Source organism: Canis lupus, chromosome 3, assembly GCF_011100685.1.
Source record: "Canis lupus familiaris isolate Mischka breed German Shepherd chromosome 3, alternate assembly UU_Cfam_GSD_1.0, whole genome shotgun sequence".
Taxonomy (NCBI): domain Eukaryota; kingdom Metazoa; phylum Chordata; class Mammalia; order Carnivora; family Canidae; genus Canis; species Canis lupus.
In genome coordinates, this window is record NC_049224.1 from 56,159,854 (window position 1) to 56,172,014 (window position 12,161).

The window sequence follows — 12,161 nt, forward strand, 5'->3', positions numbered from 1 at the left end:
TTATATATACGATGGAATATTATTCAGCCATAAAAAGAATTAAATCTCTCCATTTGTAACAACATGGATAGACCTGGAGGGTATAAAGCTAAGTGAAATAAGTGAGATAGAGAAAGACAAATACCATATAATCTCACTCATGTATGGAATCTAATAAACAAATGAACAAGGAAACAAAAAGATATTAAAAAAAAAAAAACACAGGGATCCCTGGGTGGCGCAGCGGTTTAGCGCCTGCCTTTGGCCCAAGGCGCGACCCTGGAGACCCGGGATCGAATCCCACGTCGGGCTTCTGGTGCGTGGAGCCTGCTTCTCCCTCTGCCTGTGTCTCTGCCCCTCTGTCTCTCTCTCTCTGTGACTATCACAAATAAATAAAAATTAAAAAAAAAAACACAGAGAGCAAATGGATTATTACCAGAGGGGAGGTGGATGGGGAATAGGTGAAATTGGTGAGGAGATAAGAGCACACTAATCACGATGAGCACTGAATAATGTATAGAATTATCGAATCACTGTATTATACACCTGAAATTAATACAACTCTATGTTAATTATACTTCAATTTAAAAAAAGACTAGAGTATAGTCCTAACACATATGAAGCAATGATAAGTCTTTTATGGGAGTAAATATGATCTACTTTTCAAATGCTCTTGTATCCAAAATCACTAACCATTAACAAAAAATTATCAAATTGAACCTCATCACAATTATTAAAATCTGTTCAAGCACACCATGAAGAATATAAGTAGATAAGCCATAGGCTAGGAGAAAGATTGGCCCAACATATGTCTGATGAGGAACTTATATCTAGAATATATAAAGAATTCCTACAAAACAGTGAACTCTCTCCTCCCCTCCAAAACAATGGGCAAAAACTTGTACAGATAGTTCACAAAAGATCTACAGATGGCATCAGGGAAATGACAGTTAAAACCACAAAGAGATACCATTTTACACTTACTAGAACAGTGAAAATGAAAAGACTGACAATGCCAGATTTCAGTAAGGATGTGAAACTACTGAAACTCTTTGTACGTATGGGTGGTAGGTGTGTAATCTAATACAACCACTCTGGAAAACTGTGTGTTAGTTTCTAACAAAGCTAAGCATACACCTACCTTTGACACAGCAATTCTGCTCACAGATATTTGCCCATATCTGGGTAAATGAAAAATGAAAACATGTTCACAAAAAAATGTGTACAAGAATGTATATAGCAGCCTTCACTTCATATTCTCCTTTTGGCCACCAAAAGGAGAATAGATAAACAAAGTATAGTATATTCATATGATGGAATATTATTCAGCAACAATAGAGAATGGGCTATGTACAACAATACAAGTTAATCTCAAAAATCTTATGTGAAGTAAAAGAAACCAAATGCAAAAGAGTACATGAATGAAGTCCAGGAGCAGATGACACTAATAACGAATACTTATGGAAATGAACAAGTAATTGCCTGGGAAGGAGGGTTAGGGGAATTGATTAAAATAATTTGGATTAAAATAATTGATTAAAATAATTCAATTAATGATTAAAATTGATCAAATTCAGAGGAAACTTTTTGGATGATGAAGTGTTTTATATCTTGCTTTGGATTATGGTTACAAGAACACATACAATTGTGAAAACTCATAAACCTGCACACCAGATTGCTGAGCATTTTATTGTGTGTGAATTACACCTCAATTAAAAAACAGAAACAAAAAAACCACATGTTTTTAAAGAAATGCATGTTTGTCCTGTCATGAAGTGTCAAGGTGTCTTTGTGAAATATGGCATAGTAAAGTTCAATGTAAAGTCAGACACACTTGGGTTCTGGGTGAAGGGACTTGAGCAAGTCACTTAGCTTTTTCACACTTCTGCAAATAAAATGGATCGAATTCACAAGATGGCCATAAGGATTAAGTGAAAAATTGATGACCAAGTGTCTAATTCAGTACACCTCACCTATGAGGTTCTCCATAAACCCAGCTATTTTTAAAAATTGTTTTAAATAAACTGTAATCCTGGGGGCCCAACTAAAAATATATACAGTTCTGCTTTGCAAATGATGCCATATGCAACTTAAGACAAAAATTCAAAAATCAGAAGGAAAATCTGGAAAACAACAAGTTAAAGAAATGGCTCTGCTCTGTGAGGGAGTCTGTGGACACAGCTGGTAGCCATCAATTACTTGTGATTGTGACAGGAAAATCTGGCACCTTCTGTGGTCACACACAAATCTGTCATCATCGTATTGTATCTCATCTTTTTTACCAAGTGTCAAAGAGGAAGGGAAAGGCTGTTTGGAATGAGGACTAAAATTAAAAAGCCATAATTATTGGAGGTGGTCAGCTTCAACTTCGCTAAAGGAAACTCCCATTCTTACCTTTCCAGATGTCTCCACGACAAATTATTTATGCAGTTTCAGCAGTAAGCTGAAGTTTAGATAAGAATTAATGGAAAAGTAAGAATGGAATGAAATGCATTTTTAACCTTAGTGCTTAATCCCCAGTCCCTGTTAAACAGTCTTTCATTTCTCCGCCTGGTCCACATTGGAGAACTAGAACCGGTCAGAGCATCCCCTGGAGATACCCTTCTCTCTCGTCCTCTTGGCTCTGCTCGGAGAATGCCGAGGAGCCAGCCCACTGCACAGAGCACCTCCTCCCTCTTTCTGGGATTTTTCTGGCAAGTCCAGCTGGCCTCCAATAGCGCCTCTCCAGGCTGTGGTCCAAGGGCCCCATGCTGGCCACCATTCCCCAGTTATTACAATAAGTCAGTGGAGGAAACATGAAATTTAAAGGAGCCCTTGCACTAGGGGATGGTTTGCTCTCTGTGCTCCTCGGCTAACCAAGACACAGCTCCTGATGGTCTTTAGCCATGTCCGCTCCAGGCCCATCATCATACCTCATTTAGGGCTGTCATGACATTTCATTTCCTTTCCACAGAGCCTTTTTGGGAGCTCGGTAACTGGACACATTGTTCTGCCACCTGTGGCCACTTGGGAACCCGAGTTCAGAGGCCCCGGTGTGTGCTGGCCACCGGGCAGGAAGTAAGTGAGGCCTTTTGCCAACACCTCCAGAAGCCGCTGGCCGGGTTTCAGCCCTGTAACATCCGGGACTGCCCCCCGAGGTATGTGTAGTCACTCTTCTCATCTGTACCAGGTATTTGCTTGTGTTAGAAGGCCTGGTAAGTTGTACTTGGCACCAGGCATTCTGCTAAGTGCTTCACGGGGACCACCGCACCATTACCTTGGAGGTAGATGTGGGTTTCTTATTTTACAAGGACCCCAAGGCCGCACTGTTATAAAGGCCAAATTCAAATCAAGATGATCTGCGCTCAGAGCCTCGGCTCCTGACCGCTCCCCAAATCTTCTTTCTGTGCTCACAGTATTATCTGGTCTTTAGTGGTGCCGGGCCTGTGAGTTTGCCTCGGAGACAATGCAGCAGGCCAGAGTCATCAGAGGTCCTGTCCAAAGTGCCATTCCCTAGATTCCACCCTGGATAAAAACCCTTAATAACCTTTCTAATGTAAGAGATGATAGAAATCAAGAATTTAAAAATGTCCAGAATCAAATGCACGATCTCCACCAAACCTAATCTGCCCCCCGCCCCAGGCTTCCAGATCCAGTGACTGCATCCCAGACCTCCCTGCTTCTCTCACTTCCAACTGTTCTTGTCCAGTTCCACCATTCCTGCAGGAGCTTATGCCATCAGCGTCCCTCATGGGGACTGCTACAGAATCCTCCTGATTCTTGGCTCCCTCCCCAGAGTGCTTTTCCCCTACGTAAGCAGAATAGTCTTTAAAACATGAATTTGGGGGCACCTGGGTGGCTCAGGGGTTGAGCATCTGCCTTTGGCTCAGATCATGATTTGGGAGTCCCGAGATCAAGTGCCGCATCAGGCTCCCCGCAGGGAGCCTGCTTCTCTCTCTGCCTATGTCTCTGCCTCTCTCTCTGTGCCTCTCATGAATAAATAAATAAAACCTTTAAAAAATAAATTAAAAATAAAACATGAATTCTCCATGATGCCTCTTTGTTTAAAACACTTCAAAAACTTCTTGTGGTTCTTAGGACAATGGCCCTAATCCCTAGCATTGTGGGTATGTCTGTCTTGCTCAGTTTTTTCACCCTGGAGTCTACACCAGTGCCTCACACACACTAGTAAAATTTGCTGCCCGGCTGAATACAGGAGTGGAAGAACAAAAGTCCCTCTGTGCTTATACCTCGGGCTGCCATTATACTCTGTCATTGTCTGTCCCAGCCTGGTTATGTGATCACTCCATGCTGTCTTTTTGTCTCTTAGGCGTGCCTTCCTCCTAACTCAGGGCCTTTGCACATGCTGCTCCCTCTGCCTAGAACACTGTTTGCACTTAGTTCTTTCTGTTCATGTCTCTTAGGGAAACTGTCCCTGACCTTCCCCTCCAAGCTCAGCCAGGCCCCTGTACTATAGGAGTTTCTTTTTTTTTTTTTATCATTCATCTTCATAGCCATTCATCTTCATCTTACCATGATCTATCTTGTTCTCCTGCTAGACAGTCCTGTCCCAGGAGGTAAATCCACAGCTGTTTGCAGAACATCTTATTCCCAGCACTTAGCACAATGTCTGCCCCATTGTGCACCTTCCACAAATATGTATGGAGTGAATGAATGATTGATTGAATCACAGAGTACCTGGCAGGTAACTGACCAAATGGCACCAGCATCCCCAGTAAAATAAAATGAAATAAAATATAATAACAGTAGCATTTATGCAGCACAGCCATGAGACAGGTACTATGTTGGAGAGCTCACTGCCCTCATACAAAGGTCCACACTAGATCTGCTGACCTGGGTCTTGGAGGGAGGAGGGAAGCAGGGCCACACTGGAAAACAAACAGATGCCTGGGAGCATGTTCTCGAAGGGTTGTGGCCATCGGAGGCACCCTGGCTGACGTGTCTCTCCACACCTGTCCTGTTCTGTGGAGAAAGGTCTTGCACAGAGTCATCTGTCCCTCGGGAAGCAGTGAACCGCTGTGGCAGTAACTCGGGGGAGCTGGTTATGTCAATTCTCAACTCTTAACAAAGTGGAAAAAAAATTACCAGCAACCGTGTTTATTAAGTATTCTCAAACCTATGCAGATTTCTAGAATAAGCAGCTGTCTACTTTCACATCTACGAGAGATGACTTAGATGTCATGTAACCCTAGGGCTCTCCACACAGAGGGTCCTTCATCTTTCTGTGCCACGGATACCTCTGGTTGTCTGGAGAAGCCTGGGGAATGACGGTTTTAATCTGTAAAAGGAAAAAGGAAAAGGAAACCAAAGACATTGAAATACAATACTAACATGTTAAAAAATGATGGTACAGTCATGGATTTGTTTCTCTGTTAATACTGTAATACCTAGCAGTACATTAATTTTGAAGTGATAAATATAAATGACATTTTGAGATGCCTCCCACAGTTATTATGTCATGTAAAAACATCTATGATTTCCATTGGTTAACAAAATCCCAGATATTGCTAGTACTACCATATTTTGTGACTGACATATTTATAACAAAAGGAATACTAAGTTTCAGTTGTAGCTCAGTGATGATGAAGAGGTAATTCTTTGCCTATCCGGGTGCGTGGTCCCTTGGAACACCACAGAGCTCAGGTTAGGAACCCCTGCTCTGCTGAACTTCAGGGTCAGTAAGCCTAGACCAACCCCAGCTCTGCTGGCATGTGGTTATGTGGCCATAACCAAGTTATTGACCCTCTTGGACATTGGTGTCTTCCCTACAAGAATAGCAATAACATGTAAATATCTCATAGAGCAAATAGCACCTATGTGTTTTAAAATTATTTTCTCCCCTTAGTTTCAGTGAGTTGAAATCATCTTTTTTAAATTCCCACCTAACGTTTCCCCAGCTGTACTCTGGGGCCACACAAGTGCCAGCGCTCATGTACGTGCAGACTCCACCCCAGTGTTCCTTGTCTCTACCTGGTAATTCTGTTGCTCAATTTTTCCTTTTCCAGACACTCCCTCTGGGATCTGACATTGCAGTCCTCACTAAGCTGCCATAGTTTTTGTTCTCAGGTGGCTCACGGGTGCATGGTCAGAGTGCTCTGTGTCTTGCGGTGAAGGATTCCACAGTCGGCAAGTGGCCTGCAAGCGTATCAAAGCCAACGGAACTGTGCAGGTGGTGTCCCCAAGAGCATGTGCTCCCACGGAGAGACCTCTAGGAAGAAGGCCATGTTCCATTCATCCTTGTGGTCAGTGGGTCGTCGAACCAGGGGGCCAGGTACAAGCTGACAAATCTAGTGCTTTAACAGAACTGTGATTATCACTTTGCTTCTAATACATTTGTTGTTGTTGTTTCTTTTTAAAAAAAATTTGGGTGGTGGGGATAATCTGATTGATTTCTAAAGTTAATGTATGTATCTGACGTGAAGGATTAGATTTGGAAATCCTAGTATCTCTGTCTTCCCATGTAAAGGTGAATCAGAGTTGGATTCTTTGAATATAGTAGCTCAGTGACAGAAGTTCCAAGACGGGCTGGTCCAGGGCCATCAGAATTAGAGAAGGCTTCAAGAGAAGAAGCAGAAGAATGTTAGTAACATGTGCACAAAAGTCTCATAGCCCGTATCCCAAATACCACCCTGAATAACATTATAAATAAAAAAAATGTTTGAGAAAAATTTTTTTTTTTTAATTTAAAAACAATTTTTAAAAGATCTTATTTATTTATTCATGAGAGACATAGAGAGAGAGGCCGAGACATAGGCAGAGGAAGAAGCAGACTCCTCGCAGGGAGCCCGATGTGGGACTCAATCCTGGGACTCCAGGATCATGCCCTGAGTCAAAGGCAGACACCCAACCACTGAGCCACCCAGGCATCCCGGAAAAAAATTTTAAAAGAAATGTCTAGGAAGCTAGTTAGTCTGCTAGGGTTGCCATAACAAAATGCTACAGACTGGTGTGCCTGGAAGAGTAGAAATTTATTTTCTCAAAATTCAGAGGCTGGAAGTCTAAGATCAAGTTTCTATCAGGATTAGTTTTATGAGACCTCTCTTTCCCACTTCAAGACAGCCACCTTCTCACTGTGTCCTCAGGGGGCACCTTCTCTGTGCAGACGGAGAGAGAGATTGATTTCTGGTGCCTCTCCCTCTTCTTATAAGGACACAATTTCTAGCAGATGAAGGCCCCACCCTTATGACTTCATTTCACCTTTAATTCCTCCTTATAGAGCCTGTCTCCAAATACAATCACTTTGGGGGTTAGGGCTTCCACATACAAATTTTGAGGGGACACAGTTTGGTCCATAACATTCCGCCTTCTGCCCCTCTCTCCCAAATTCATGTCCTTCTCATGTGCAAAGTACATTCATCTCATCCCAGTATCCTTAGAAGTTTTGTCCCATTCTTTCCTCAATTCAAATCCAAAGTCTCACCAAATGTCACCTAAATTAGGTATGGGTAAGAAGCAAGCCATCCTGATTCAGAATTCCTCTCCTGCTGCAAAGCTGTGGAGGCAGACAAGTTACATCCTTCCAAAATACAGTGATGGGACAAGCAGAGGATAGACGTTCCCTTTCCAAAAGAGAGAAATCAGAAGAAAGGGGTGGTGGGTCCCAGTCAAGTCCAAACTCTAGCAGGGCTAATCCATTAGATCTTAACACTTGAGAATAATCCTCTTTGGCTTGATGCTCTGCCCTCCAGACCCACCGGGGCAGTGGCATTGCCCCCATGGCCCAAGACAGCATGCCTGTCTCTCCCACATGGCTCTTTGGAATGGTCCTGCTCCTGAAGCACTAGGCAGGGGCAGTGGGGCCCATGGAAATTGAGGAGGAAACAACCTCCCCCCTGGGCTTGTTGTGGGAGTGGCAGCCCTGGTGAGCTCTGAATCTGGGGTCATTCTTCCCTCTTCCTGAAGAATAAAGCATGTTTGCAGCTGAATGGCTTATCCCATCCTGTAGAATCCACAGTTTCTTTCTTTTTTTTTTTTTTTTTTTTTTTGAATCCACAGTTTCTAAAGCCTTCCTTAATTGGGTCCCATCATTATCTCTCCTGGTACAATTCTATCTCTACTCCTGACCTCTGCTGGGATGGCTGATTAACTCCGTGGGTAAGCTCCTTGGAGCTCCATGGAGTGAAGTTACAGCCACACCTGCAGTGGTCCCTCCAGAACATACGATCTCATTCTTTGAATGAAATATGGATGGACTGAGAGTTTTCTGAATCCTCGAGTTATGGTTCCTTTTTACTTTAATGATTCCTTCAATTTATCTGTCCCCTCACATTCTCCTAGAAGTACCCTGAACACTTTCCTTAGAAATCTCCCCAGTGAAATATCCAATTTTGTCCCTTTTAAGTTCTATTGTCCACAAAACACTGGACCACAATTCAGCCAAGTTTTGCTGTTTTTTGAAAAGATTTATTTATTTATTTGAGAGACAGAGAAAGTATACACAAGAGAGTGCATGAGAGAGCACAAGTGCATGAGTGGGGGAGGGGGAGGAACAGAGGGAGAGAGAATCTTGAGCAGACTCCCTGCTGAACACAGAAGCTCAAGTTCATGACCCTGAGATCATGACCTAAGCCTAAACCAAGAGTTGATGCTTAACCCACTGAGTCACCCAGGCACCCTGTATTTTTGCCATTTTCAAATGACGACTGCCTTTCCTCCAGTTCTTCCTTATTTCCATCTGAAACCTCATCAGAATCCCCTTAAATGTTCATATTTCTAACTCGGTCCAGCTTTTTCAAGTATGCACCTCAAAACTCTTCTAGACTCTACCTGTCACCCAGTACAAAAGCCCACTTCCACATGTTTAGATATTTGTTATGGTAGCACCCCACTTCTCAGTACCAAAATCTACGTATCTGTATTAGCAGGTATCCTCCAGGGGAACAGAACCAGTTGGGTGTGTGTGTGTGTGTGTGTGTGTGTGTGTGTGCGCGCCTGCATGTGCATACATGCATGAGTTAACAAGTTAATGCAGTTATGGAGGTCGCCAAGTCCCAAGAGTTGCAGAGTGAGTCAGGAAGCTGGAGATTCATTCCAGCCCAGAGGCCAGCAGGCCACAGACCCTGTAAGAGCCAGCATTTCAGTTCAAGTCAAAAAGCAAGAGAAAGTCAATATTCCAGATCAAAGACAATTAGGAGGAATTCCCTATTATTTGGGGGTAGGGTCAGTTTTTTTGTTCTTTCTGGCCCATCAACTGATTGAGTGTGCCCCACCCACTTAGAATAATCTGCTTTCCCTTGACTACTTATTTAAATGTTAATCTCCTCCAAAACATCCTCACAGAAGCACTTGGAATAAGTGCCAGATATCTAGACACACTATATTCCAGCCAAGTTGACACATAAAATTAACCAAAATAGAACCTATGAAGAAAAATAGAGTACACTATTGAAACAGATAAAGGAAAAGAAGGATGAATAAAAGGTACTCTCCATACTATAAAGATATCTATTCCCCTAAATGAACTGAAATACATAATAAAATTCCAACTAAAACTACAGTAGAATTCTTTTTTGGAACTTAAGGTAATTCTGACATTCATAAGGGAGAGCAAATGAGCACAGGAAATTTTTAGGAAAACTTATTAGAAGGGTGGGTTGACCTTCTTTACTTGGTGTGATCTGATGTAAATAAAATAATGCAGCATTCCTGCAGGAGTAACACTGAGTCATGCAGTGTAATGAGAGAACAGACTCGTGTTAAAGTGGGTTTAAAGTTCAAAGGTAATTAACCACACTGGAAGAATGGTTTAAAAAAAATAGTGTTGGGGCACCTGGGTGGCTCAGTGGTTGAGCATCTCCTCTGGCTCAGGTCGTGATCCTAGGGTCCTGGGATCGAGTCCCACATCAGGCTCCCCACAAGGAGTCTGCTTCTGCCTCTGCTTATGTCCCTGCCTTTCTCTCTGTGTCTCTCATGAATAAATAAATAAAATCTTTATAAAAAATAAATTAAAAATAGTGTTAAACCACAAGAGGTTTTTAAAGGAAATTAGAGAAGGCCTAAATGAATGGAAAGACATCCCATATTTATAGATCAGAACACTTAATGTTAAGCTGACCAGGCTTTCCAAATTAATCTACAGATTCAACACAATCCCTATAAAATCCCAGCTGGCTTCTCTGCAGAAATTGACAAGCTGATCCAAAAATTTATATGGAAATATGAAGGACCCAGAATAGTCAAAACAATCCTGAAAAAATAACAAGGTTAGAGGGTTCAAATTTGTCAGTTTCAAAACTTATTAGAGCTATATAGTAATCAAGACAGTGTGGTGCTAACAAGGGATAGAGATATAGATCACTGGAATAGAATTTTAGGTCTAGAGATAAATTTCTATATCCATATCAGTTGGTTTCTTACAAGGGTGACAAGACCATTCAACAGAGAAAGAATAATCTCTCTGACAAATGGTGCCAGACCCCTGTATATCCACACACAGAGAAAAATGAAGTTGGATCTCTAGCTTATACCATATGCAAAAAGTTAACTCAGAGTGGGATCAAACACCTAAACTTAAGAGCTAAAACTATAAAGCTCTTGGAAGAAATGTAGACATAAATCTTCATGTCTTGGGTTAGGAAATGGTAATTTTAGATATGACACCAAAAGCACAGGCTGCAACAACAAAAACACAGCCTTTGGGCTATGTAAAAATTAAAAACTTTGGTGCTATAAAGGACATGACCAGGAAGGTGAATGGAAATAGGACCAGTGTGATGGGAAAGGCCTTTTCAAGCATAAGACAGAGTATAAGGAAAATTAATATTATGACTACAGGAAAATTTAAGAACCTCATGTCAGAAAAATTTTTTTTCTACATTTGAACTCACCTTGACACACAAGCCTCCACTTTCACTCAGAGCAAGAAAACCCAAACTTGGTAGTCGCTTGTGACTTTAAGCATCATCATTTCTGGACCTGAGCCCTGTCAGTTAGTGGTTGGCCCCATCTTTTTTTTCCCTTCTCCCCAGAGATGGTCTACGTTTCTGGGCAGGGTGTGGGGGGAGGAGGAAGAGGAGGAGGAAGATGCTCAGGTAATCTTCCTGGCTCTGAGGGAAGGCTGTCTGGCCCTCCCAACTTCCATGACCTCCCCTGGGGAACCACTGGTCCCCTGTAGCTGGGGTTTGATGTGTGACCTTGTGGTACCACAGCACGCGTGACCTCACAATGTTGTTTATGCTGCCTTGTGCTTTTGTTCTAGTGTCCTGCACGTTGCCTGGGCCGCCCTGGCAGGATGCAGCAGCATCATGCAGTTTGTCAACACCACAACAGCTCTGACCCCCGTTGCGATGACAGAAGGAGGTAATGGCCCTGCCCCAGGGTGACATGAATCATCATCTGCATCAGTCCGTGGCTGTGAATGCTTGAAAAATGAAACGAATGACTTCTCCTGTCTACCACCTCTCACAATTGACAATTCCTATCCAATGATGACTTCTGATTGTGCCATCCTCGATAGTATACATCATACTGAAATATTAACTACTATGTACAAGTACAAATTATTTGAATGTTAAACATCTTGAGAGAGGGATACCCCAAAGAGAAAAAAGAGTAGCACTGAGAACAGATATTTTTCCCTCTATATACAAAGTTGGTCAAGCCTAATAATATTTAAGTTTATAGATTACGTCTTCCTAATGTGTTCAGTGAACCACGGTATTCCTCTGTCTAGAAACTATGTTGTTTAGGATGTTGGCATGGGGGTTTAGCAGAGAATGAAATCAGCTTTTGCCTTGTGATGGGGCTTAAACAAGAAAGGAGTTTGCTTTTCTCTTGTGTAGAAGTCAAGGCTGGTGCATGGTTTGGGGTAGAGAGCATTGTTTCATGAGGTCACCCAGAGACCCAGGCTCCTTCTGCCTGGTCTCTCCACCATCGCAGGGAAGCGCTCCCCAGCAAGCATGAAGGAATTCTGAATTCTCTCCTTCTTTTGTTGTGTGACCTGGGCTACCCAGCCTCCTAATTTGCAAATTGGGATAGTACCGTCCACGTAAAATTATGGTTGGGAAGTTTTGAGTAGTTGGCTAGCGAGGAGCCCCTAAGCAGCCTGGGTCATAGCAGGTGCTCGAGATATGGCTCCTCTTCCTTCCTCCCCACCCTGAGTGTTGCCAGAGAAAAGGAAATGACCTTGACAGTTGGCTCAGTTTCCATTTTGAGCCTTCAGTAAGGTTTGGCAGTGTAGAATC

The 12,161-nt window shown here is 42.6% G+C and overlaps 2 protein-coding genes across 4 annotated transcripts in view; one reads left to right on the plus strand and one right to left on the minus strand.

The window, feature by feature from the left end:
* Positions 1-12,161, plus strand: part of ADAMTSL3 (ADAMTS like 3) — a 337,319-nt gene that overhangs the window by 317,535 nt on the left and 7,623 nt on the right. For both annotated transcript variants that reach the window (XM_038532980.1, XM_038532981.1), the window contains 3 exons: positions 2,933-3,116; positions 6,046-6,250; positions 11,177-11,277. In XM_038532980.1, the coding sequence (XP_038388908.1) occupies positions 2,933-3,116; positions 6,046-6,250; positions 11,177-11,277 (490 nt within the window). The remainder of the gene's footprint in view (positions 1-2,932; positions 3,117-6,045; positions 6,251-11,176; positions 11,278-12,161) is intronic.
* The window catches only part of SAXO2 (stabilizer of axonemal microtubules 2), a 39,797-nt gene continuing 32,696 nt past the window's right edge, over positions 5,061-12,161 (minus strand). The window contains exons 1-3 of one of the 2 annotated variants that reach the window (XR_005357100.1): positions 10,806-11,113; positions 5,950-6,534; positions 5,061-5,257 (exon numbers count right to left, since the gene is read on the minus strand). The gene's annotated coding sequence lies outside the window, so the exon portion shown is untranslated. Of the gene's footprint in view, positions 5,258-5,949; positions 6,535-10,805; positions 11,114-12,161 lie in introns of those variants that run through there. The other variant, XR_005357101.1, reaches the window with a different exon arrangement.